General features: G+C 40.8%; 1 protein-coding gene across 1 annotated transcript; it reads right to left on the bottom strand.

Moving 5' to 3' along the window:
* Positions 1 to 2,467: 2,467 nt before the first annotated feature.
* Positions 2,468 to 25,359, bottom strand: CREG2 (cellular repressor of E1A stimulated genes 2). Its single transcript, XM_073327620.2, has 4 exons — positions 24,907 to 25,359; positions 21,623 to 21,792; positions 7,805 to 7,918; positions 2,468 to 4,883 (listed from the first exon to the last, which is right to left on the bottom strand). Exons 1-4 carry the CDS (start codon positions 25,357 to 25,359, stop codon positions 4,736 to 4,738), a joined length of 885 nt encoding a protein of 294 aa, XP_073183721.1. The 3' UTR covers positions 2,468 to 4,735.
* Positions 25,360 to 25,524: the final 165 nt, after the last annotated feature.

Raw genomic sequence — 25,524 nt, 5'->3', positions numbered from 1 at the left:
GGGTCATGACAGGCCATAAACATTTACAAATGGGTCCTGAGCCCAGAAAGGTTGAGAACCACTGTTATAGATATTTGTCTGAGAGAAAACCTGTAGACTGGAAAACACTGAATTATTAAAAAAAAAAGTGAACAAAATGAAAAAAGCCTAAGGCAAAAATCAAGATAACAGTTTTATATATTGTTTTAGTTGTATGAAAAGTTTGAGCTATACAAAATAAAATTTATATCAAGGATTTAATGATTTCGCTGTTTTTAGTGCCCAAGTAATCTGCATGTTTTCCCAGCTACTCTCTCTCCCTAGTCCCCAACCACTTTTAATGCTCTCAGGCACCAACATTTTCTTTTAGAAAAAATGCATTATGTGGTATGATCATATTACGTCTGATATGTTGTCAAACGAGGCTTCTCCTTTTCCCACTAAACTGATTGAACCAGTAGTGATCATAACACCTCGTAGCAGTTCCAAGCCTTGAGCGCTGTTGACCCTGTTTATACCAGCAGAACAGCTATTTTCCCTGTCAGCATGAAGGTTGATATGTTTAAAATTCCATTCCAGGGGTTAAAGTAAAAATTCCCCAATCCATCTACTCTTTAAAAGTGGAGTATAGCAGTGGCTCTCAACCTATCCAGACTACTGCACCTCTATCAGGAGTCTGATTTGTCTTGCATACCCCTAAGTCACACTTCACTTAAAAACTACTTGTTTACAAAATCAGACATAAGCTTACAAAAGTGTGGCAGCACACTGTTGTTGAAAAATTGCTTACTTTCTCACTTTTACCATATAATTATGAAATAAATCAATTGGAATATAAATATTGCACTTACATTTCAGTGTACTGTATATAAAGCAGTACAAACAAGTCATTGTCTGTATGAAATTTTAGTTTGTATTGACTGTGGTAGTGCTTTTAATATAGTCTGTTGTAAAACTCGGCAAATATCTAGATGAGTTGGTGTACGCCCTGGACGACCCCTCTGTACTTCAAGTGGTAAACATACCCCTGGTTGAGAACCACTAGAGTAGAGGAAGCCAGTACAGTTAGAGCACTCTCTAAAACTTCTTGGCAATGTAGTTTTAGGGCTCTCTCCAAAGGCACTCAGCATTTCAAGAAAAAGATCAAAGTAGCAAAATCAGGAGGACAACCAAGACTGAGAATTAAAGGAACATATAAAGTACTGCCAGGGGTGGGGTGGGGGATAAAAGGAGTCAAGAGCTTCGGAGACCAAAGAGTTAAATGTAGAGATCATGGAGTTGAAAGAAGAGGGGTTAGAGAAGCAGAGAAGTCAGAGGGCGGTAAGTTGGAGATGATGAATGGAGTTAGTGACAGACTAGAGGCAGACAAAAGGTGAGCAGTGTTGAAGGACAGCAAGTGACAAGACAGGGAATTCAGAGTGAACAAAAGAGCAGTGTTTGATAAAAACTTTATCAAGAGAGGTGACCAAGATGGTGCATTGAGTCAGTCCAAAAGTGAAGATCAAATGAGGAGGTTATGGAAAGGCAATTAAAAGCAGCCAGTGGACATCAACGTGGAGATTAAAGCTACTACAGATGCGAGCAGGAGGTTAAGATGAAAGGAGGAAAGAATTGGCATTAAAGTCAATAACATAAAGGGAACTGTACACAACAGCTGCAGGGCATGCAGTTTTAAGAATGTAGGGTGGTGGAATGGGGGGAGAAAGTGCTGACTAATTAGATGGGTAGGAAAGGAGCCCAACACTGAAGGGAAGAGGCCAGCTGTAGACACAAGGAAAGAGACTGGGTTGGAGATAGAGGGATGGATTGGATTTCAATGATTGTGAGGAGTTAATAGGAGCTAAAGGCTGTGAGTCAAATTAATTTCTTGGATGTGGCACAGGAACTCTGGAGGGGGAAGGCTGGCTAGCTTAGAGGTTGGTGAAAGTAGGTAATAATGTGGGGGAGGAAGAGAAGAAGAATGGTGGGCCTTGGCTTGGGAGAGATTGCCAGAGAGTAGTCAGTACGAACAAGATGGAGATGAGAATTAGGGAGAGGAAGGTGAAGAAACAGCACTGAAATGAAGTTCCATAGTATTATTAATTCACAAAAGATTGAAACCAATGCCTTGTCGCTTGCCTGACACCTGCATGTATAGGAATGAGTGGTGAGCTGTATTAAGAATGATGTATGGCTATAGGATGCTGTGTTACATTGAGATTAAACCAAATACAGAGAGGAATGGAGGGGGAAAAAAAGAAGAGTGCATGTTTTCCCAGTGTATCCCTCTCCTTCCTCCCTAAACATCTGAAGAGCTGACTGTCAATTCCCAGATTCCCTTTAAAGGAACAAAGATGTCCTTCTTTCCACCAGGAAGATTGTGCAAGACTGAGAAAAACAGTAGTTAGATAAGATAGAAATTTTAAAGGCTGTCAACCAAACTTCCTCTTGTTCATTCCTGTTAAAATCCTATTACAGACCTCAAAATATTCAAACTGCAACTTCCCTTTTGCTATTTATTTGCATTTCATACTTGATGGGTAATTTGTTAACAACATTCATTATCTTTACAAGTCAAAATACATTGCAAAGTGCAATACACATCCATAAACAGTACATACAAGTAAATGATGAAAATTACTCTAGAAATGAAGCATTCTTTGGTTAAATAAGAACAACAGTTAAAACTAGCTGTGCTTAATACTGTACATGCATTACCTTGGTACAAATTAGTAAAGGATTGTAACATTGTTCATCAGAAGTCAAAATTCATAACTTCATTTTCTTTTTTCCAGCTAACATACAGTCATAAATAAATGCATCTCTGGACTATTCCAGAGCCACAAGTGAAGATTTAACTAAAGAAAGATTGCACAGCAAGGCTTTTCTGAAATGAGAATATTTGATTGATATTAAGCTGTAAAATAATTAAACTAAAATGTGATTCTTACTGAAGTACAGAATACATGAAAATAAATTGGATGTCGGTAAGTTGCAATGGTTTATAGATACTGTACTGACGATCAAATCCTTGAGATCAGAATGAAATAAAAGGGAGTTTTACTATTGATTTCCATAGGCGCAAGATCAGACCCCATGGGTTATAACCAATAGCCTGAGGGAAATTTGAATCTATTATAGAATCTTTACAATAATCTTTGGGTTAAAAGTTTAATAAACTCTATTCACTTAACTCATATCACATGATGATTGATATAAGTTGAAGAATTTGGGAATTTAAATTTTTTTTAGATAGTTTGTAGCTAATTATTTAAGGCCCAATTAAACAAACAACCTCCACCTCCACCCCACCATTCCCAAACCCCTTTATTCAGAGAAGTCACTTCAAGGCTACTTGGGCAGGTTTGTGATGGGCTTTTATAGCCTTTCAGGGGCTTTTGTGGTGTGGAAGCAAGACTTTTGGTTAAGATGACATATCTGTTTAAGAAGCCTCCTTTGCCATCTTGACAAGAATCTAAAATTTGTTGGTAAAACTCCTTAGTCCTTCAAAGACTGCAGTATTAATTGACGGGAGAGAGAAGAAGTGTGGACTTAGTAAGATATTCTAGGTCAGGTGGGGTAGAACAACATTAGTGGTATATTGTAAAGTAAGCAGAGGCTAAGAACTGATAAAGCAGCCCCACTTGGCCCTGCAGGAAAAAATTGCCAGTCCAACATGTGCTTTGCAGTGAAGTTTTGACTTTCCTCATAGGGAGAATGGAAATTTTTTGCTTGGTCTTTGAACTGAAAATGCTACTAATTATTCCAGGCTTCCTGGTACAAAGACAATGTAGGAGACTCCCTTTTAAATCTACCTAGGGAACAGGATTAAAAGGCTGGCTCCACCACTGGGGGGAATCAGGGACTGGCTATGAAAGGCTATCTCAGGAATGAATTAATGAAACTGAGGGGAGAGACAGGATGTGACCTTAGGCCAGCAAGTAACTTAATATTTCTCCTGTCTCATAATCTAAAACAGGTTTAGTAGAGACTACATTTTTAAAAAAGAATGTTGATAAATGTATTGGGATTATCCTGTGGTGGGTCTGATTTCTTGTTTGACCCTTTAACATGTTTAATCATCCTTGTGCTGGTAAAAGATACTGTGTACTGAATTTATTTTGTTTGAGCTGCTTGTACTTTGCCACTGCAATAGCCAGCAAGGTCCACCACTCCTTCTCCTCAATTTCCAAACAAAATATTTAACTGGATAATTTGGAAAAGGGTGTGACTGACTAAAACATAAATTCCAAAATGAGGATCTCTACATTAAAAGTATTAAACACAAACTTAAAACATCTTTTTATATATGCAGCTAGGGATATTTGCTTAGAACACCAACAAAACAAGATAGCAAGTAGCAATAATACTTCCACAATATTCAGCAGTCATTTATTTTTTGTGTGGGTAATTAGATTTTCTGTAAATCAGAATGCCACAGTTAGCATATATTGTAAGTGTCACATGAGTGAGTGGATGACACTAAAAATCAAAACAGGCAGATCCAAAAAAATTTTAAGTAGCAGTCAGGAAGGTATCAAACCTATCTGAAATGCCAAGATTGTGTGTTCCAGTGTAGGATTTACCATCCACATATCATTTTTAATATAAAGATCCATATTGGTTTATTAGCATTTGATCCACATAAAAAAGATGGGGCCATTTTGAATGCTTTTGAAAAAAAGTCACTGTAAAATACCCATCCAACAACATGGTGTTGGAAAAAGTTTTTGGAAAGCAAATATGAAAACTGTGAAGATTTATATTTCAAACCCAATCACTCTTTACTTGGAACTGCTTTGAAATACTCTTCCACTGCAATGGTGGAAACTCCTCCATACCAGTTCTGAAGCCAGATGTGCTCAATGTTCATTTTCATAAAGAACCATTCGTAGTTACGAGGCCACTTCCTCATAACTGGGTGCCTGAAAAGACAAAGAATTCCAAAAAGGTTTGCCAAAATGCATATCTAGTGGATTTCTTTCTTCAATGCAGTAGTTGCTAACCTTCGGCAACTAGAAGAGTTTACCTGAATAAAACCTGGGCTGTACCAGGCAGCATCATTGACCTATGCTCACTTTCACTTGCAATGAACCTTGCTCCAAACCTACATGTGGCAGCAAATAAAAGTGCAGCAAGGGTACCTGAGAGGCCTATCATTAAAAGGCAGATTTTGCCCAGCCCTTAAACAGGTGGAAAGTGCTGGCAGAAGGCAAAAGGGCCTGCATCCACAAAGGGACTTGGGTGTTGCAATGTGGAGCATTGCAGTGACTCACTTTTATGCGCCTAGAGAATCATTGGAACAACAATGGGATCCACAAAGCTTGGGTTAGGTGCCTAGGCTAATTATACAACAAATGGGGAGAAAAAGGTGCCTAAGAATGTAATCCACAAAAGCAGCAGTCTAGGCAGGGAGTTGCCTAAATTAGCCAATGGGAGATGCTGATGAAAGGGATGTGTCCCAAGTGCTGCCCCGCTCACAGTTCATCACCTGCCTATTTCTGCTTCTATGCCACAGCTTGGAACCCTCTTTTGCAGTTTCCACAGAATGCATCTGATGAAGTGAGCTGTAGCTCACGAAAGCTTATGGTCAAATAAATTGGTTAGTCTCTAAGGTGCCACAAGTACTCCTTTTCTTTTTGTGAATACAGACTAACATGGCTGTTACTCTGAAACCTTTCCTAGAGTCAGGCAGCTAAACCACTTTGTGTGAGAATGAGTTAGGCAGGCACCTGATTCCACATACAATGGGAGAAGATGGAAAGTGTAGTGCTGCCTACCTTATAACTTCTAGCTCAGGGGTGGACAAACTTGTTGGCCTGAGGGCCACATCGGGGAATATAAATTGTATGGCGGGCCATGAATGCTCACAAAATTGGAGTTGGGGAGCAGGAGGGGGTGAGGGCTCTGGTTGGGGGTGTGGGCTCGGGGGTGGGGCTGGGGATGAGGAGTTTGGGGTGTATGAGGGGGCTCTGGGCTGGGACTGAGGTGTTCGGAGGATGGGATGGGGATCAGGGCTGGGGTAGGGGTGGGGGTGAGGCTCTGGGGTGGGGTTAGGAATGAGAGGCTTAGGGTGCAGGAGGATGATCTGGGCTGGGATCAAGGGGTGGAGAGTGGGAGAGGGATCAGGGTTGGGGCAGGGGGTTGGTGCGTGGGGAGAGGCTCGGGGTGCAGGCTCTGAGCAATGCTTACCTCAAGCGGCTCCTGGAAGCAGTGGCATGGCCATTCTCTGGCTCCTACACAGAGGCGTGGCCAGGCGGCTGTGCATGCTGCCCCATCCACAGGCACCGCCCCTGCAGCTCCCATTGGAATGCTTAGGAGCCAGAGTTGGGCCATGCCACGGCTTCCGGGAGCAGTGTGGAGCAGCCCCCAACCCAGTGCCCCAGCTGGAGCGCCAGAGCGGGGCGGAGCCATGTGGTGTGGCTCCCGACCGAGCGCCCCAGCCGGATTGCTGCAGCGGCACCCTGGCTGGAGCGGGGCTGAGCTGCGTGGTGCGGCCCCCGACCCAGCACCCCAGCTGGAGCGCTGTAGTAGGGCAAGCCCCAGACCCTGCTCCCCAGCAGGAGCTCACGGGACGGCTTAAAATGGTCCGCGGACCGTAGTTTGCCCACCCCTGTTCTAGCTCATTGGTTAAAACACTCACCTGGGATATGGAAGGCTTGGATTCAGTTCACTCCTCTGTCTGAACAGAGATCTCCCACCTCTCAGGAGAATGCCCTAACCACTGGGCTAAAAGTTGCAAGGTGGTGGTGGCACCATCACCTCCCTGCAAGATTTTGAAGGGGACTGATCCAGTAGGTGACCTCTGAGTGTGCTTACCACATTGGGCCCTGCAGGCAAGATTGATGTTCACTGCCTATTTTCCCCTGGTTGGTGGATTGCACTGGGGCTTAGATGAAATGTAGGTGTACAGATGCCTAGAGTAAGGCAGCAGTGTGCATGCTCAGAGGTGGAAAATTAGGCACCTAAATAACTTTTACAGTAGAAACTTTATGCCACCAGTGAATTTAGGTGCCTACAGTGTTAGGCGGAAGCTGAGCGGGGGTTTTGTGGATCACAGTGGGGCCTAAAACTGGGACTTGGGCACCTAAATCTGGGGTTCAGGCGGATCTGGGCCAAGGTGCCTTCATCCCCTTGCTTGACTCACTTAAAGGCCTGGAAGAATTGCAGTCCTTTGCTTTGGGGAACATCAGGATTACTGCTTTCCTAGTCCTGTGAGAGTGCATGGCACCTCAAAGGGGGTGGGGGACGAGATGAGCCATAATTCTGTCCCCCTAACCACTAACCGTCACACCTGGCTAGCTGCATGGAAGATGCTACTTACACAAAGGTGTGTAAGTAGCAAATGTGGCGACACCTGGAAGCACCCTGAGACATTCAGGCTGCCTCCTGGATCTCCCTATGAGGCAGTAGAGTTCATCACTGGCCCTTTCTATGGACTGTGCCTAACTGACACAATCTTGTTTTGTGGAAGGGAGGAAGAGCCAAAAGTGCTAGTCACAGAAACCTCAGATATGACTACACATGCTGGAGGTAAGGGAATCACTCTTAATACTTTTGTAAATCCTAGAATTATATACAGCAGGTTCTATCAAAATACATATTGATCACTACTTATCGGGATGGCATATCTGACTGTCCCAAGAGTACTAAGATAGTCCTAAAGGCCTGGATAATTAACCAAGCAGCACTGGATAAAATTTCACCTTACATGCTCTACAGCCTAGTAAGTAAAGAGCAGGCCTGTTACTCCTGGGATCCTTAATCCCAACTGCCCACCTCACTCACAATTTATTCATCTCAATATTGTAGGTATTACTATATTACATAAATATCACATACAGACCTAGAAAACATAGCTTGTTTGGCAAATTCCATTTCCTCTAGTGGTACCATGACCATCTGTCCTGTGAGAGTCAGTCTGGCACACCTTGGATCCTCAGGATCAATTATATTTTTTCTGCACACAGAGAAAAGTAATCATGTATAATAGATTGTTTTTTACAGCAGAGGTCTTTAAGAAGCTATTCATATTGGCTAAATATATAGCATGCTCTTGGGGAATATGAGCTTGTGCTCACATATTGAGCAGCTGTAATATTCTAAGCCCAGGGCTTGCTTCTCCAAACCTTTACTCACATGAGTAGTGATATTCCATGGGACTGTTCAAGTGGGTGAGGAGTACTCACATGAACAAGAATTACAGGATCAGGCCCAAAATTTGAAGCAAAACAGAGATTCATCTATTTTCTAACCATGCTTTTGAAAATAATTAATAAGTAGATGATGTCTTCTATCTATTCAAATTGTAATTGTTCTAATCTTTTATGTTATAAGCTGATTTTCTGTTGAACTTTTATGAATGTCATTCTGTAGCAACAAAAATTAGGATTGGCCATCCATGCACAGAACCAGACTTAGAATTTTTGTGTAGATCTGCAAAACAATTTTAAGGTGCCCCACCCAAGCACCTCAAAAACATCACTGATTCTTGTCCACCCTTATCACACCACCATACACAGGATTTTGAGGAGGGTTAGTGAAATGGTTAGCATACACCCAAAACCTAAACGATTACAAAAATGAATGTGTATGTAACTTTAGTCCCCTTCCTCGTAGCCTTCTGCTGTAGACCCACCTGCTTGCTCATTTCTACACTAGTGATTGGTCTACATCACTTTATGTTTTCAAGGCTAAAGAAGGACAAGGAAAAGGCTAGAGTCTCACTATTTTTAAAAGGAGAACTCTGATTCTCTGTTACGTTTCTAGTTCATTCAAATTAGGGGGCTCTTGACAGCTCTCCAGCTCTGCCTGCACTGTAATGGCATTTAAAATAAATTACAAGTGTAGCTATGGGACTGATTCTATGACTATAAGAACAGCCATACTGGATCAGACCAATGATCCACCTAGCCCAGTATCTTGTCTCTGACAGTGGCCAGTGCCAGATGCTTCAGATGGAATGAACAGAACAAGGCAATTTCAAGTGGTCCGTTCCCTGTCATCCAGTCGCAGATTCTAGCAGTTTGAAGTTTAGGGACACCCAGAGCATGGGGCTGCATCCCTGACCATCTTGGTTCTCTGTTACATTGATATAAATGAGGAGTAAGTCCACTGCTAGCAAAATCACAATGAAACCATTGTGAGGGCCTAACTGCGTGAGAAGCTGAGTGGCCTCAACTTCCATTAGTTTCAACAGCAGTTGAAACTGCTCAGCACCTCACAGTGTTAGATCCTACACGATGGCTTAATTAGGTCCAGAGACTCACATTAAGAAACAAGCATTGCAATTGTTGTTCTCAAGTGTTTTAACATAAAGAAGGCAACTGCAGTAAATTAAGCCTGATCTGCATGCAGTTTTACTCATAGATCTTGACTTGAACTCGTTAGCCTGGCCCCTCACTGTAGATACAATTTGCCTATTACTTTTTTCCTTATAATTCTCAGTATGTTTCTGTTGCATGGACACATATGGGAGTGTTCCTGCAGCTAATTTAACACCTGCAAATTCCCCACAAATGGTAATAAAAACTCTGTCGCCTACTGGATAAAGTGTCTGCTTTTATACAGAAAATAGAATGGGCTGATACTCAGCTGTGCCCAATAAGCACTGGGCACAGCTGACAGCATGAGCGGCAAAGGTGCAATATGTGGTTCTCTTACCCACAAGATGGTTTTCTACCATCCCCAGAAGCTTAGAGCAGCCTCAGGGCTCCCAAGGAGCTGTTATGCTGACTGAGATCAATGTGTACTTTGGTCATGACTCCTCCCACCTTCTACATTCAGTGGGGGAAAGAGGGAGAGACCAGAGTTGGGGCTAGGATCCAGCTCAAATTTTTTATTTAACATTGGTTTATTTAAAAAAATGATGATCTAGAAATTTTCCAGCAACATATTTTAGTACAGACTAAGGAATTAGTGTTACTCTGAGCACCTGAAAATCTGCATTTCCCTGACTAGATTCTGATTTCAGTTATACCAGCGTAAGTCCATTGAAGTCAGTGGAGTTACTCCCAATTTACACTGCATAACTGAGATTAGTCTAGCCTCTGACTTTTTGTGTTTAAGATTGCATTAGTATCATATTTTTATCTATTTAATTAGATTAGTTTTTAAAATAAGTGAACGGAATTTTTAACAAGCAAAATATGTACCTGTAGAAATTCAGTTCAATTAATAAGCCTGTTTCCACCTGCATGCAACTGACTATTTCTTCATTACAAGCCCATCAGGTATTTGAAAATGGAGTAAAACAATTGAACAGTGGATAAAAGCAAATTAGTTTGCAAGTGCATTTGCTTGGTATATCTTAGTTATTTGTTGCAAGTTACTTACAGGAAGAAGGAACTATAAAATGACATTCTTTCTGGTTGGAAGGTTAAGTTTCATGGGACGTATGGCGGTGGGAGATTTGATTTGACTATGTGCGTTATAATCAGGAGCTATCAGACAGCATGTTAGATCCCTCCTCCTAACTCTTTTAGAATAAAAGAGAAATGTGTACACAAAAAGATCAAATAATTATATCTGTTAATTTTCAGTACTGGCCTACCCCAAGAGATATGTACCTCAATATCTAGAATGTTTGAGCATGTTCTTTCTCCTTGGCCTTTTCTTTTGTTTGCAGATTTCACTATGTTTTTGTCTCACTGGTTGGGGTGTTTCGCTTATTTGCACATGTGATTAAAAGACTATTAGTCTTTGGAACAGTTTGTTCAAACTGTAGTTTGTATATTTAAATATTCAATTTAGGGGGGCTCAGTTTGTTTTGCTGGCAAATCAGCAAGCAAATTTTGTGTGAAGATTAAATCGGACAAAATACTAGAAAAGCTGAACAAGGACAGTGACACATCTGAACTTGGTACACTCTGTTGTTATATTGTTGGCATGGCTTTTATCACTGGCTTTTATCATACTTTTCCGTTCCATAACAGTTAACTTTGTATCCTAGTCTTACATTGACATTGGTATTTTAATCTAACAAAAGGCTTAATGTTCTGAAAGAACTCTACTTTTGCATTTTCTTTGGTATAGTATACCGCTTACAATGTGCTTTTTTTTTCTTTCTAAACCTGTGTACAAGCACTAAAGTTGTAGTAGTACAGTTCTGTCTCTAATGTGGACAGGTCCTGTGTTTTCAGTGTGTTATTGGTACAGCTGATGTAAATTTGGGACTTTCTGCCCAGAAATAGAGGGATATAGGAAGTGAACCTGTGGCCTCTCTTCATTCATAAACTCCTTATGCATGTCAGTGGATATCATAGAATAACAGAGTTGGAAGGGACCTCAGGAGGTTATCTAGTCCAACCCCCTGCTCAAAGCAGGACCAAACCCCAATTTTTGCCCCAGATCCTAAATGGCCCCTTCAAGGATTGAACTCACAACCCTGGTTTTAGCAGGCCAATGCTCAAACCACTGAGCTATCCCTCCCCCCTATACATAGTTACACATTTAGTAATGATTTCTTGCCTTCTATATAAAAACATTCACATTCAGTCCTCACTCCTCAGGTCCATCTTAGCTTTGTGTGGCATAAAACTGAGTGGGAAGATGAAAGTAGGTCTATTTTTGTGACACGGAGGGCCATTGGTGATTCGCTGCTTTATTTCAGTAACTCATCAGGCCTGACATACTCACTACACCTAACACACCGTTTTCATGATATATACTCAAAAGGTGGCATATAATATCTAACTGAAAATTAATAACTCACTGATCCTTAAAATTCTAACATGAGGTATTTATAAGATCTGTACAAAGAGTTATAAATATGCACCAGAATTATGGTCTTAAAATGTGCTTGGCAAACAATGCATAAGCCCAGATTGCCCTAGAGAAAGGAATGTGTATTTGCTTGTCTGACCAGCCTGGTCATCAGGCAGAGACAACGAAGGTATATTTACATAAAAGGTAAACAAAGCCATCAAACTAGCGAGTGGGGGAGATAGCCTCTTAACTATAAACAGTGGCGGTCGGAACCTCAACTGATGAGCAATTGCATCAACTGATTGTATACAATATTACTGTATAAAAGCATATCAAGTAAGGTCTTTAATGAAAGCCTGTGACACACTGGTGATTAATATAACTGTGAAATGTAGGCATTAATACAATATGAGGAATTATGGATACACATTGACATGCTTTACAGCAGCAGTTCTCAACCAGGGATCCGGAGCCCCCTGAGGGGTGGGGGGGCACAAGCAGGTTTCAGGGGGGCCATCAAGCATGGCTGGCATTAGACTCACTGGAGCCCAGGGCAGAAAGCTGAAGCCCTGTTGCCCAGGGCTGAACCCTGGGACCCTGAGCCCCGCCACCAAGGGCTGAAGCCAAACCCTGCGTAACTTAGCTTTGTGGGGCCCCCTGTAGCATGGGGCTTCAGGCAGTTGCCCTGCACACTACCCCCTAATGCTTACCCTGGCTTTCATATGCATTAAAACAGTTGTTGTGGCACAGCTGGGCCTTGGAGTTTTTATAACATGTTGGGGGAGCCTCAGAAAGAAAAAAGTTAAGAACCCCTGCTTTACAGTCCGTGACCAGACACAGTGAGAAACAGATTTTCTCCCAGAGAGGAGGGAAGGCAGCTATCTACCTATCTCCAATGTAAATGAAGTAGTGTCAGATCAAAACAGTGGAAGCCCTACTTATATATGAATAAACAGGAGGATGGAGACTGTACCCCCAGGAAGCCTCCCTGCCTCTTGAAGCAAGTTCAGTGAACTTTGGGAAGACAGCCTGGCATCTACACTCCAGCAAGGGAGAGAAGCTTTCTCCAAGCTTACTTTTCAAAGAATACAATTCAAACGTTTACTGGACTATAAAAAGAAAGGGAGAGAACCTCATAGTTATCTATCACTGGGGGGTGGGGGGAGATTAAAAGGGTCAGAGCTCTTCAAATCACTGAACATTGGATCATTCAACCAAGGGGTTGAAGTCTCTCAGAACTGAATATGGTTGAGAAACCTGCTTAGGCAAAGATTGTAACTTGCTGAAATTAAGTTTTAGTCTTAGAGGTGTATTTTTACTTTTGTTGGTTTGTAACCATTTCTGTGTTTATTCCTTATACTTGATATCTCATAAACCTATGACTTTTTGTTTGATAAACTTGTTTTTCTTTTGCTATAAACCAATTCAGTGCTGTGATTGAAATAAGAGTGTTTGTCAAACCCCCGTTAAATTAATTAATTGCAGTGTATTTTCTCTTTAAAGGAGCAACAAACTTAGTAACTTCTGTGAGTGTTCAGTAAGAAGGCTGGACGCTGCAGGGAGACGTTTCTGGGGAACTCAGGAGTTAGGGCTCAGAGTTTGTTACCTGGGAGGCAAGGCTGGGATGGTTAGAGTCCTGAAGAGTTTGCTGGGCAGGCAGACAAAATGGTGTGTCAGGGAGTCGTCACCCATTTTAACAGCAAAATTCTCACTTGCTGAGGCTGAGAGGGGTTACACAGTATCTCACAAGTCTGGGAACTTCAGCAGACTGTCACATTGGCAGGCAATTTTGGGGAAGTTTGGGACTGAGGGGGTTTTTCAATCATCCTTCAAAATAACTGGGCAGTTGAAGCCAAGCTGCGACCTAGAGGCTTGAATGAGGGCTCTTGGTGTCAGGGCTGTGAGCCACAGGAGCACAGCATTGAAGGCATCCAGAGTTGCAGGGCAGGCAGTGACACAATCCCTTAATGGTCTGGGTTGAATCCCGAAGCATTATCAGATCATATTTGGGAAAGGAGACAAAGGAATCAAGATGGATACCATTTACATAAAAAGATACACACCTTGCTAAAGAGATTAAACAAAACCAGACTTAATGGGAATCAGACAAAGCTTATGCATTTTATTAGAGCTACATGAGTGCTCATGTGCACATTGTTTTAGAGAGGTTATTTCAGTTATTCATTAGGTCTGAGGAGAGGAAAGAATTGATTTATCCACTTTTTCTGCTCCTGGGGGCGCAAACTATGCATTGAACACTTGATTCTGGTCAGCCAGTTGTTTATGTTAAGCATGTGTGATCAGTCCTGGAGAGAGCTGCATACAAAAGCATTCACTTCATTCCAGTCCTACAGAAAGGAACCATACTGTCTGCTTTAAGCACTAAAAGAAGCTGTCACTTTTGATCATCTTATGGCAAAAACCATACACTGATGAAATACCTTTAGGAATTACACAATGCTCTGAGGTGTACACCAACAAATATTTTCATTTTCCACCCATTTCACTCCATTCTGTTTCCACCTATGTTGGGTCATGGTTCAAAAATGACTCAGAGTAAAGAGTGGCACCTACTTATTAAAATATTTACTTGCACAAGAGTACACCCAACACTAGTCCCTGCAGTCATTTCCTGAGTTTTCATTGGAGAATTCCCATCCAAAAATTAGCCAGGTCCAGATCTGACAAAACTATAACTCAGAGTGGTAGGGCTACATTAACACCCAACAAAACAGAGCTTTTTTTAGGGGTAAATTCCAAAGTTGAGGGCCCTGCCTCCACTGATGATGTTCTGTCTCTTGCTCCCACACACGCAAATCTAGGGACCTTTTAGCATCATCAGTCACTTCCACTTGGCTCCAACAGCCCAACATTGAGGTGAGGATCACAGGGTTAATTACTACATTGGAAATATATTCTACACCATAGGATTTTATTTTCTAAAGTCTACAGAAGGAAACGTTATGCCATCAGATAATTATCATGGTTGTGTATTAAAACACACAGCACTTTGATTTTATATTTAGAAAAGGACAAGTTATGTTCCTGATATATGCCATCATAATTCAGCACTGAAGGATCTGAAATAGAAAGTATGTATTAGCATTACTAATCTGTGTGGTTTGAACATGGGACAAAATCTCTATTGAAAGCAAAATTCATAATCTGAAAAGCCGCTGCTGGCTGTCAGCTTGATACTGCAGGGTACTATTGCCCTGCCTTCCCCCTGATTTGGACAAAAAAGAATGTTCTTTCTCATTCTGTCTTCAAAGCCTTCAAAGAGAGTTAAAAAGGCATCTTTATTTGTGGATGTAGAGTCTTCCATTTTAAATCAAAAGAAAGTCCTGAGGTTAAAGAAAAGAATGAAAAAATGGCTTTTTTGTATAGAATTGATTTCTGTGTTTGGTCACATGCCCATTCTAGTTTGGTTTAGATCACTCCACAGTTCCTAGAAGAACTTCCTTCCTAGGCTGTTTTTCTTTCAGGTTAAGTGCTCTTGGTGTGCTTGACTGTCTTTGTTCATATAAATAGCAAATTTCTGTGGCTGAACTACTAATTGTGGTATGTAACCCATCACTTAAATCAGCCTCTGTACCAGATGACGGGAGGATAGCTTATGTAACGCCAATTTTTTAAAAAACTCGAGAGGCGATCCTGGCAATTATAGTTCGGGAAGCCTAACTTCAGTACCAGGCAAATTGGCTGAAACTATAGTAAAGAACAGAATTATCAGACACATAGACGAACACAACATGTTGAAGAAGAGTCAACATGGCTTTTGTAAAGGGAAATTATACCTCACCAATAATTCTTTGAGGGTGTTAACAAACATGTGGACAGGGGTGATAGTGTACTTGAATTTTCAGAAAAGCTTTGACAAGGTCCCTCACCAAAGACTCTTAAACAAAGGAAGCAGTCATGGGATAAGATAAAAGGTCCTTTCATTGATCAGTTACTGGTTAAAAGATAGATAGATAGATAAATTAAATAAATAGGAATAAATGGTCAGTTTTCACACTGGAAAGTGGTAAATAGTGGAGTCTCTAAGGATCTGTATTGTGACCAGTGCTGTTCAACATATTCATAAATTATCTGGAAAACAAGGTAAACAGTGAGGTGGCAAAGTTTTCAGACGATACAAAATTACTCAAGATAGTTAAGTCCACAGCTGACTGCGAAGAGTTACACAGAGATCTCACAAAACAGGGTGACTGGTCAAGAAAATGGCAGATGAAATTCAATGTTGATAAATGCAAAGTAATGCACATTGGAAAACAATCCCAACTATACATACAAAATGATGGGGCTTAAATTAGCCGTTCCCACTCAAGAAAGAAATCTTGGAGTCATTGTGGATATTTCTCTGAAAACATCCACTCAATGTGCAGTGGCAGTCAAAAAAGCTAACAGAATGTTAGGAACCATTAGGAAAGGGATTGTTAACAAGACAGAAAATATCATGTCACTATATAAATCTACAGAACTCCTACACCTTGAATACTGTGTGCAGTTCTGATTTCCCCATCTCAAAAAAGATATACTAGAATTAGAAAAAGTACAGAGAAGGGCAACAAAAATTATTAGGGTGTAGAACAGCTTCCATATAAGGAAGACTGGAAGTGTTTATTTTAGAAAAGAGATGACTAAATGGGAATATGATAGGGGTCTGTAAGACCATGAATGGTGCAGAGAAAGTGAATAGGGAAGTATTATTTTCCCCTTCACATAGCACAAGAACTAGGGGTCATCCAATGAAATTAATAGGCACCAGATTTAAAAACAAACATAAGGAAGTACTTCTTCACACACTGCACAGTCAACCTGTGGAACTCATTGCCAGGGGATGTTGTGAAGGCCAAAAGTATAACTGGGTTCAAAAAGAATTAGATAAGTTAATGGAGGATAGGTCCATCAATGGCTGTTAAGAAAGGTGGTCAAGAACACAATCCCATGCTCTGGATGTCCCTAAACCTCCGACTGCCAGAAGCTGACAGGGGATGGATCACGCAATAATTGCCGGGTTCTGTTCATTCCCTCTGAAGTGTCTGGCACCAGCTATTGCCCGAAGATAAGATACTAAGCTAGACGGACCATTAGTTTGACTCAGTGTGGTCATTCTTATGGTCTTATGAATTACATGATTAAGCAGTGAATGTTGTGTGGCACAGCCATAGCCAATTTTATGGTAACAGTCAGCCCCCTGAAAAGAGGATCACAACATTAGGTAGTTTCAGTAAACACAGAGAAAGAAACAGACCTTGGTGTATGAGGTTGGAATTTTCTACAGTTGGTTATTTAAGTGTAAAGAAAAAAAGAAAACAATAATTTAGAGCTATATTGTGTGTGCTGCATGGTGATGTTAATAGGTTTCATATTTAACTTTCTAATTTAGTAGTTATGTGTTTGCTGGATGGATCTTTAAATATGGATTTTGGAGTAACAGTTACTGAAGTGTTTATCCTGAATGTGACTAAAGAGGGACAACATAAATACTAGAGAGACAAAGATGTTCCTGTGTCACAAAATTGGGATCTGAATCTAAACTTCTGCAAAGTTCAGGGGTGTTTGGATTCAGGGTTTCTGTGCAGGCCCATCTCTAGAAAACACATTTGCCTTTCACTTAGCTTTTATAGTTTGTCTTACTGTATTTACTGACTGTCAGATATTTAGATTGAAATCAGGGTTTGCCTGAAGGTGTAATGCTGAATTTGTGGCATTCCATTCCTTTTCATGTTAACAGACTGTGACCTCACAAATACAGGATTATGTGGATCAAACAGAAGGCTTGTTCAAAACACCAGCATCTGACCTAATCGTAAAAGGAAAACAAAAAACATGACTAACCTAGAAAACTGCTTTTTGTCAGAATGTTCTTTTCATTTTTTTCTTCCAGTGTGGAAGTCAGTCTTTGATAGGAAGTTCTGTAACTACTACTACTTTAGGAGGTCAGTATTTGGCCCTGCTCCTGGACACACCTTTGCATGTGCTTAACTTGACTTCTGTGGGACTAGTCACATGCTTAGGTGTTTGCAGAATCAGGGCAATAGTGAGGCCTGGTACTTTGCTAAGTAAGAGAAATGCTCTAAGCAGCTCGTGTGTCAGTCTTAATTTAAAACAATGGTATTTTGGGTTTGTTTTTTGCCTCTTAATCTAAGGCCCAATCCTGCTCTCACCGTATGCTGTGGGAACAGGATTGGGCCCTTTCTCCTTTTCTGGAGAGTGAACTATTATATACCAATTTATTCCAGGAATGGCTTTTTGCCATTTAATTTTTCTTCCCTCTTTTTCCCACTTACAGCCCCCCTTCAGAATAACACCTACCCTTCAACTAGTATCCTCTGAAGATACTCGTTAATGCTATTCCATGGACAGGCCATCAGGGAGTGCTCTAAAAGCAATGTCCCCTGTATCCTTCTGGGAAGTGGAAATCTTTTGATCAGTGATGAGGAATCTAGATTATAATCACAATATCATAATGTACTGCTATTAGCCCCTACTAGTATGGGGCCATTTCCCTCATTCTTGCATGACCAGAAGTTTTGTTTCTGTTATTAGTTTAAGTTTGGGTTTTTCAAATTCTCTTTCCAGCTGAATAGATGTAAGACTGTGAAATCAATAAATTGGATACCAGTCTGACATGTGAATACACATCACCTGATACTTGTTAGTTATAAAAAGTCTATTAAAATGCCAGTTGTGTATTATTTCTAAACCAGAGATTTATTTTGTGTAGAATAACTCAGAAGTATTCCTTAGCAGGGTGCCAACTGTTCCTAAAAAACAACAAGGAGTCACGGACTCCTTGTTGTTTTTGTGGCTACAGACTAACACGGCTACCCCCTGATACTTAACTGTTCTTAAGAATTTTGATTGCTTTCAAGTTTTCTTTAGTTTTTACAACTTGGGGTATGTATATACTCTAATAGAATTCTGCATGCAGACAAGATACAGGACCAAATTCATTGCTTGCATACAACCTTTCTCATGGAATCCACTATTGTTTAGCTATTTTGTATAATTGTTCTTCAGTTATAAAGTGAATGATACCCTTGATAGAGACAATTTCTGTGCAAAGTACCATATATTAAAACCTCATACAATGGAACTTTCTTATGCAAGAAATAGCTATTCATCTCACTATTTCGCTAGCAGTGGAGAGAAACACTGAGCTGACAGACATCGTAGGCTATGTTGAGCTAGTAGATCTTGCCTCTGAGATGAAGAATGGGTAGCAGGGAAGAAAACTCCCTGCATATAAAACAATCCACCCATTTAAAACCTTGCACTGAGAAATGTAGGCCCTAACCTGATGATACTAACTTTGGGGATAGTGCTGGGTGCTTTGAGGTCATTGATACACTTTTGCTGCACTGATACTGTTCCGCTGTTTACCCGGCACTGTCCTTATATCTCCTACATACACACAGCAGAAGTGCTTGGAATGCCAGTTCAGGAGGGCTTATGGTACGAGAGTGTCCAACAGCACTGTCAATACTAGAGTTAGTACTGGAGGACACAGAAAAGCACATTGCACAGACAGCAAGGAAGGCCCCAGGTATCCTGTGATTCTTGGTTGTGGAATTGGCCCCTGAAGCTACCCCCAGAGGCAGGTCTGTGCAGCAGTATCCAAACTATTACTTATTTTAATGTCTAGCTCTTAAGGATGTGGAGAAAACTTTAGAAATGTGAACTGAATGTAAACTAATGCAACGATATCTTCATGCACTTGAAGAAAGCCCTAAGCAACAGCTTGCATAGACATGTACAGTCTTGGTCATCTCAATTGGGGAATGACTTTGAAACCTAACAAAAACCATTTAAATACCAGCAATTGATAACTTTTTCACTGCCAGTCAGGTTACACAAACATCTATGTACTTATCACTCAGGGGATGCAGTCGCAGATATGGAGGTGGAGGTGACAGTTGGCGGCTGTCAAGGGTTGCTTTTCTAGCCCAAAAGTTAAAATCACCTTTGACCCTGCTCACAGAGGGAAGGGAAAGAGTTATCATCTCCCACTGCCCAAGTTCCCAACCGCGTCCTAGGTGCAAAAGACTGTAGAAATATTTTCATGCATTCCTAGGACCAAAAACCCCAGTGGTGACTCATCAGCTTCCAAACTTTCCATTTCATCTCACAATTTGCCAGTGCAGTTTTGCGTTGTTAATACTAAATCTGTGCAAATGGGTAACTTCAGAAATAATGTAAAATAAACTGAACGTAATATCCATATAAATAATGCAAGGAATGTCATCGTGATTCGAATATTTATGTTCAAATTGAATGCAATAGCAACATCTACATTTTAATTTACTTGCAGCTGACACCAAACTTTAAGTTTCCCACAGAATTTAGCACCAAAGTGCTACAGACACCAGCTGCAGAATTTCAGTTCTGCTGGCTGCAAAATATACAGTGCCTTGGTAAGGGCTGTTCCTAGGGCAGTGTGGGGCCTGGGTCGGAAGTGACGGATTCGTCTTCCAGGACTGATCCCGCCGGCCAATTGCAGCGGCCCACAGGGGCCCCCAAAACGCGGGACCCGGAGTGGTTGCCCTGATTCGCCCTACTCAAAGGATGGCTCTGGCCTTGGTCATAAGTGAGAGTAGCTTCTGGAGAATCAGCATTAAAAGGAAAATGGCAGAGGTGAGCTTTAGTACCTCAAATAACTAATAGTTATTAAATAAGTATATAATAAACGTGAAGTTTCAAAGGTTTTTCAATATTTCTATAAGCTGTCACTAGTCTTTCTGACTGCTGCCTATGGACTGATAAGTCCCAAGCAGGTGGTTAAGTCTGATGAGGTCAGCTAAACATAAAACCAAGATTTTCAAAAATGATCACTCAAAGTTAGGGTCCTATGTCCATATTAGGCACCTAAATTGGTAAGCTGATTTTCTGAACTGCTGATCACCAGCAGCTCTCGTTGCCATCTGAAAATGAGGCCACTTATTTAAGTGTTATGACAAAGAAGGTTAACTTTAGTCATCAAGTTTTGAAACTTTTGGTGAAGATGTTCAGCTTATCATTTAAATGCATGAGAAGGTTGGGAGAGTGAAAATTATACCATTTGTTATTCCTTTGAAAAAGGTTTGATTCCGATACGTACAATTTTAAAATGATTAATTTTAAAAAAATTAATCCAATGTTTTAAAGAAAGGATAGAACTATCCTTACAGTGACTTTACAATTCTCCTGACTTCCTTATGCTTTCAAAGGGTGAGCTACATTTTCTCTATCTTAACCTCCATCGGACCATCAAGATAGAATTCTCCTCTTTGACTATGAAGATGTTGTATTTAAGACAATGAAACATTTTTAATGATGCTAGACCAATTCATACCCTCCGAAAGTAGCTGTAATGCCACTGAAATCAGTGGTGTTGCACACTGGTTCTATGTCTCTTACTCTCTGTAGTTAGATGTAGATATTAGAATACACCTCATATTTCAGCTTTCCTTTAAGAGATTGTGCTGAGGCATTTCTCCTATAATATAAAACAAACCTGTGGAGATTCTAGCTTTTGCTGTGGGCCAAAATAACTTTCATCCAGCCCCAGAAGTGGGACACTGAAAGGGTGGTCTAAAACCACCATTGTTCCCCCTTCATGTCAGATGTAAGAATCAGGGTGTAAGGATCCACTGACTTCATTGGGCTTTGGATCAGACCTAAGTATCAAACATTAGAACACAAAAACAGAGGTACCCAAAACTGGAGGTCCCTTTTTTAAATTTGTGGCATAAAATATTGTCCAAAGCCAGAATGGGTGTTTGTCAAGGCAATGTTTGGAATCCAGGATTTCTTGGCTCCTGTTCCTATGCTTAGACCATGCCTCTGCCTGTATTGCTTCAGTTTAGCCAAAAATATTTCAAATAATATTGTACTCACAACACAAATGTAAATGCTATCAGAAATCTATTTGTTTTCATTGACTGCTATCAGAAAGACAGACTGTTGGTACCTGCAGAAATCTCCTTCTGCCTCTGGCAATGTCAGAGAAGCCACAGAGTTCTTCATCAGATCTGTCACAGTGTTGTCCTTTGAAGTCACATAAAAGAAAGGTATTCCAGTGCTGTTATTGATGGGCCCATCACTGATTAGTAAACAATTCCCAAATGGTACACCTTGGATCTGAGAAAAGCCAGACAATCAATGCTTTAAAACTTTGCATTTATACATTGTACACAAAGATGGGGACTTACCCAAGGTCAGTAGCAGAAATGGGAATAGAACCTGTTGTTCTGGCTCCCAGTTTCCATTCTCACCACTAGACCTCATTGTTTTCTAAATTAGATTTACTTATCATAGTGGTATGGTAACAAATCTCTCTTCCCTCCCCCACCCCGCATGGTGATATGCAGAACCCCTTTTCTTTAAATTGCCAACTTTTTAAAAGAAACTAGCAAGTACAAAAACATGTCTGCATTAAAAAAACAATTATGAAAGCATCTGCCCCAGATGGCAGTGATATCTTTTCTCAGGAATCTAAAAGGATTCGTATTCCATTTCAGATTTTGATTCATTCTGATATTGGACCCCTCTGCACTGAGGTCTTTGCCTTGCTTTGAAATGTGGCCACATTGACTGGCTAAACTATAGTAGAAACCATTTTAACTAGAACTATGATTAAAATTAAACTGAATTTAAACACAGTTACAGACAACTCAGCATGGATGGGGCCTATAGGCCATCTAATCCACAGTCAGTAGCAAAACTTCCATTGACATGCATGGGCACAGGAGCAGACCTTACTGTGCCAGTTTTTCAAAAGTTGGCTCTCCTTTCCCCTGACTTGCACTTGCACAGTGGATATTCCATGTGCAAAAATCTGCCCCCACTTTTGGAAAGGAGACCTTGTGGTTGTAGCTCTATTGCCTAGGAAAGACAAAGGATAATTTTCTCTATAACGTGATAATTGTATCATGTCTCTCATCCCCTCAGAAATCACAGTAGCCCATCTAGACCTTGTATTGGGTTTTGTTTTTTGTTTTTTTTTAATATATCTTCAGGTATGTAATTCCAAATGGTCAATTAGATGTTGGATATTAAAAATAATAATCAATATATTGAGCTAATTCAGTATAACCAATGGGTTTTTGTAACAAAACTAAGTTAAACATGAATAGTTATGGAGAAAACCATGGGTGATACTAACCTGGATCACGTGCTTTCCATTTTTTGATGCTTATACACTTTTAATGTTTATATACAATCTATACTGCAGATGATAAGGGGTATTTTTTATGCAAACACATATCTAGGAAACCAACCAATCTTATTAAGAATTATAAAATAAAAAATAGAAGCTGTGAATAACATTAGAAATTTCAATCACTTAAATTTGAGTCTTTCATACATGGTTAACTTTATAGTTCACATTCAAAAAGGAACTCTGAGTCTAGGCCACATAACTCAAAATTCACAGCAAAGACGACAGACCCATGAATTACATGTTTTATTATGAATCCATTTTTCGCTATTACTTATGTATTATAATTATGGACAGCAAACTGCACATATTTTATTAAGACTGTAATTCCATCAAAGGGTTCTGATGAGAGTATAAACCATAGCAGCTAAGATCATATGATTTAATAGCATATTTGAAATCCTGAGATGGAATTAGAGACTTCAAATGTACAACTGGGAATATTTTATTAATATTTTTTCTAGCTTCTGACGCTTTGCATTTCACAAACTGCCAGGCTGCTGCTTCTTTAATAAATCTTCCCAGAAGTTTTACTGGCTGCTAACTTTTACTTTCTTTTTTTTTTAATGTAACTAAAAAAATTAATCCCTAATTTGTGGACATTTTAACAAGAGAATTAATGTTAAACTCACTTTTCCTGTGTGTCAGTATTATTGAAAGCTATGTATAGTTCAAAACCATCTTTTTTTAGAAGTATTTTACAGCTGGAAAAATAATGGCCCAAATTCTGCCCTGTAGGCCAGCTGCTCAACATCACACTGCTGACAAAATGGTCCTGAAGTGGGTACAGATGGTCAAGGTCAGATAACCCCCATCAGTGGTGTAGCTAGGAATCTGGGTGGGCCGCAAATTATTATGGACGGGCACTATTCCACCCACACATTCCCTTACAGACACGGCTTTGCTTTTGACTGACTAAAGTCTTTTCAAAAATTGTCTATTTGCCCAATAGGATGCACTATTTAAAAAAATGCCAGTATAAATTTACTTGAACTTTGCATTGAACTGCCCCAATATGGGCAGAGGCTCCCTGAGCTCCATGGAACCAGACCAGCATGGGCAGAGGAAGCTGAGCTCTGTTCCTGGACCCCCACAGAGCTGGCCCAACCAGGGCAGAAGAAGTTGGGCTCTGGTACCGGGGCCCCATGGAGCTGGCCTGACATGGGTAGAGGAAGCCATATTTGAATGGGCCCATATGCGGCTGCGGCTCACCTGTGGCTACGCCATTGACCCCCATGCAGGCATATCTTCGAGGCTTAGCACCAGTGCTGCAGTTTCCACCCCACCCCTAGTGCAGAAAATATAGCGGAAGCAAAGGGGCGCAGCTGGCATACCCCTTATATCCTGCGGATCTCTGGCTACTGTATCAGCCCTTTGGGGTTGTTGACAGCCAGCATTAGTTATAGCAGTCTTTAGGCTGCTCTGTATTATGCCGGGGAACCAGCAGGACACACAGCCAGTTCAGGATTGGGGGAACATAAAGGCATCCTTCCTTGAGCTGTGTAGTGTGGGCTCCGTGGCCTCAACAGAGGATCTAGCCCAATGTTTTTCTCTTCTTTTTCTGCATCTTGCCAGGAGGTGCTGTTCTTTAGCATCTCTCTTCTATTGTACTGTAAGCATGATTTCTATTCCTAGAAATCTTTTGCAGAGAAGCAAAGCTGTGAATGTTGCTTAAATATGTGGCACCAGCACTGTATTTTTACAGGCTGATTAATATTACTGACAGCTTTTATTATCTGCATATTTTGTAGCTGACATCAGTACATGGTTGATTATAAGACAGTAAATAGTGTTCTTCATAACAGTGCTGGGATGCTGTTATGTAGTTTTGCATTATAATAAATCGCTAATGCTAGTAAAGAATTTGTGTAATTTATATACTAAATGCTTTCTCAAAACAGATTATTTACTGCCTTTTACAGAACAGTAAAATACAAGCAAGCAATGTGCAAGCCCTCTCCCGCTGTTAGTGGGTAAATAAGTCCAGTAGTCAAAGAGAATTCTCAATGTCTAGCAGAGGATGTGACTTACAGTACCTTTTCCTGGGTGGACTCGGTAGCCAAGAAGCCCCAGCCGTTATAATGGGTCAGGAAACGGGCAGTTCTGATTGCCTGTTCCTGAGGAGTAATGCTGTCTGTCCCTTTGACACTCTCTCTCCTGTAGGAAAACATCCTAGAAGGAGAAGAGATTTGCTTGGATCTCCCAGCCACTGGCCTTGACCTCATTTCCCCATCTTCTTTGTAAACAGAGGCTGGGTAGCTCTGCTTCCAGATGCTAGTCGTGTCTTCCAGAAGCGCAGGGAGAGCCTCCTCGTTTGAGGAACTGTCCAGTTCTTCCTCCACCTCATTGGTAACTGACCACGAAACCCAGTTGACTATCACATATCCCCAAGCAGGAGACAGCATCACACTGCACCACAGAACCCAGGAAAGCCAGGATATTGGTGTAGTCCTTTTCCTCAGCTGTATTTGACAGCAGCACACAGACATTTTGTAATAAACACTCCACGCTAAGATCCACACTGAACCTTGCAAAGCCTGAACCTTTGGAATGATAGCAGCACCCTCCTGTGGTGAAAACTGGCTCAGAGATGGATTAGATTGAGTTTACACTCTTGCTAAAGCATCAACAGCCTGTATAATCTCCCTGCATAG

This window comes from Lepidochelys kempii, chromosome 1 (genome assembly GCF_965140285.1).
Source record: "Lepidochelys kempii isolate rLepKem1 chromosome 1, rLepKem1.hap1, whole genome shotgun sequence".
NCBI lineage: Eukaryota > Metazoa > Chordata > Testudines > Cheloniidae > Lepidochelys > Lepidochelys kempii.
This window is presented reverse-complemented; position numbering and strand designations above follow the sequence as displayed.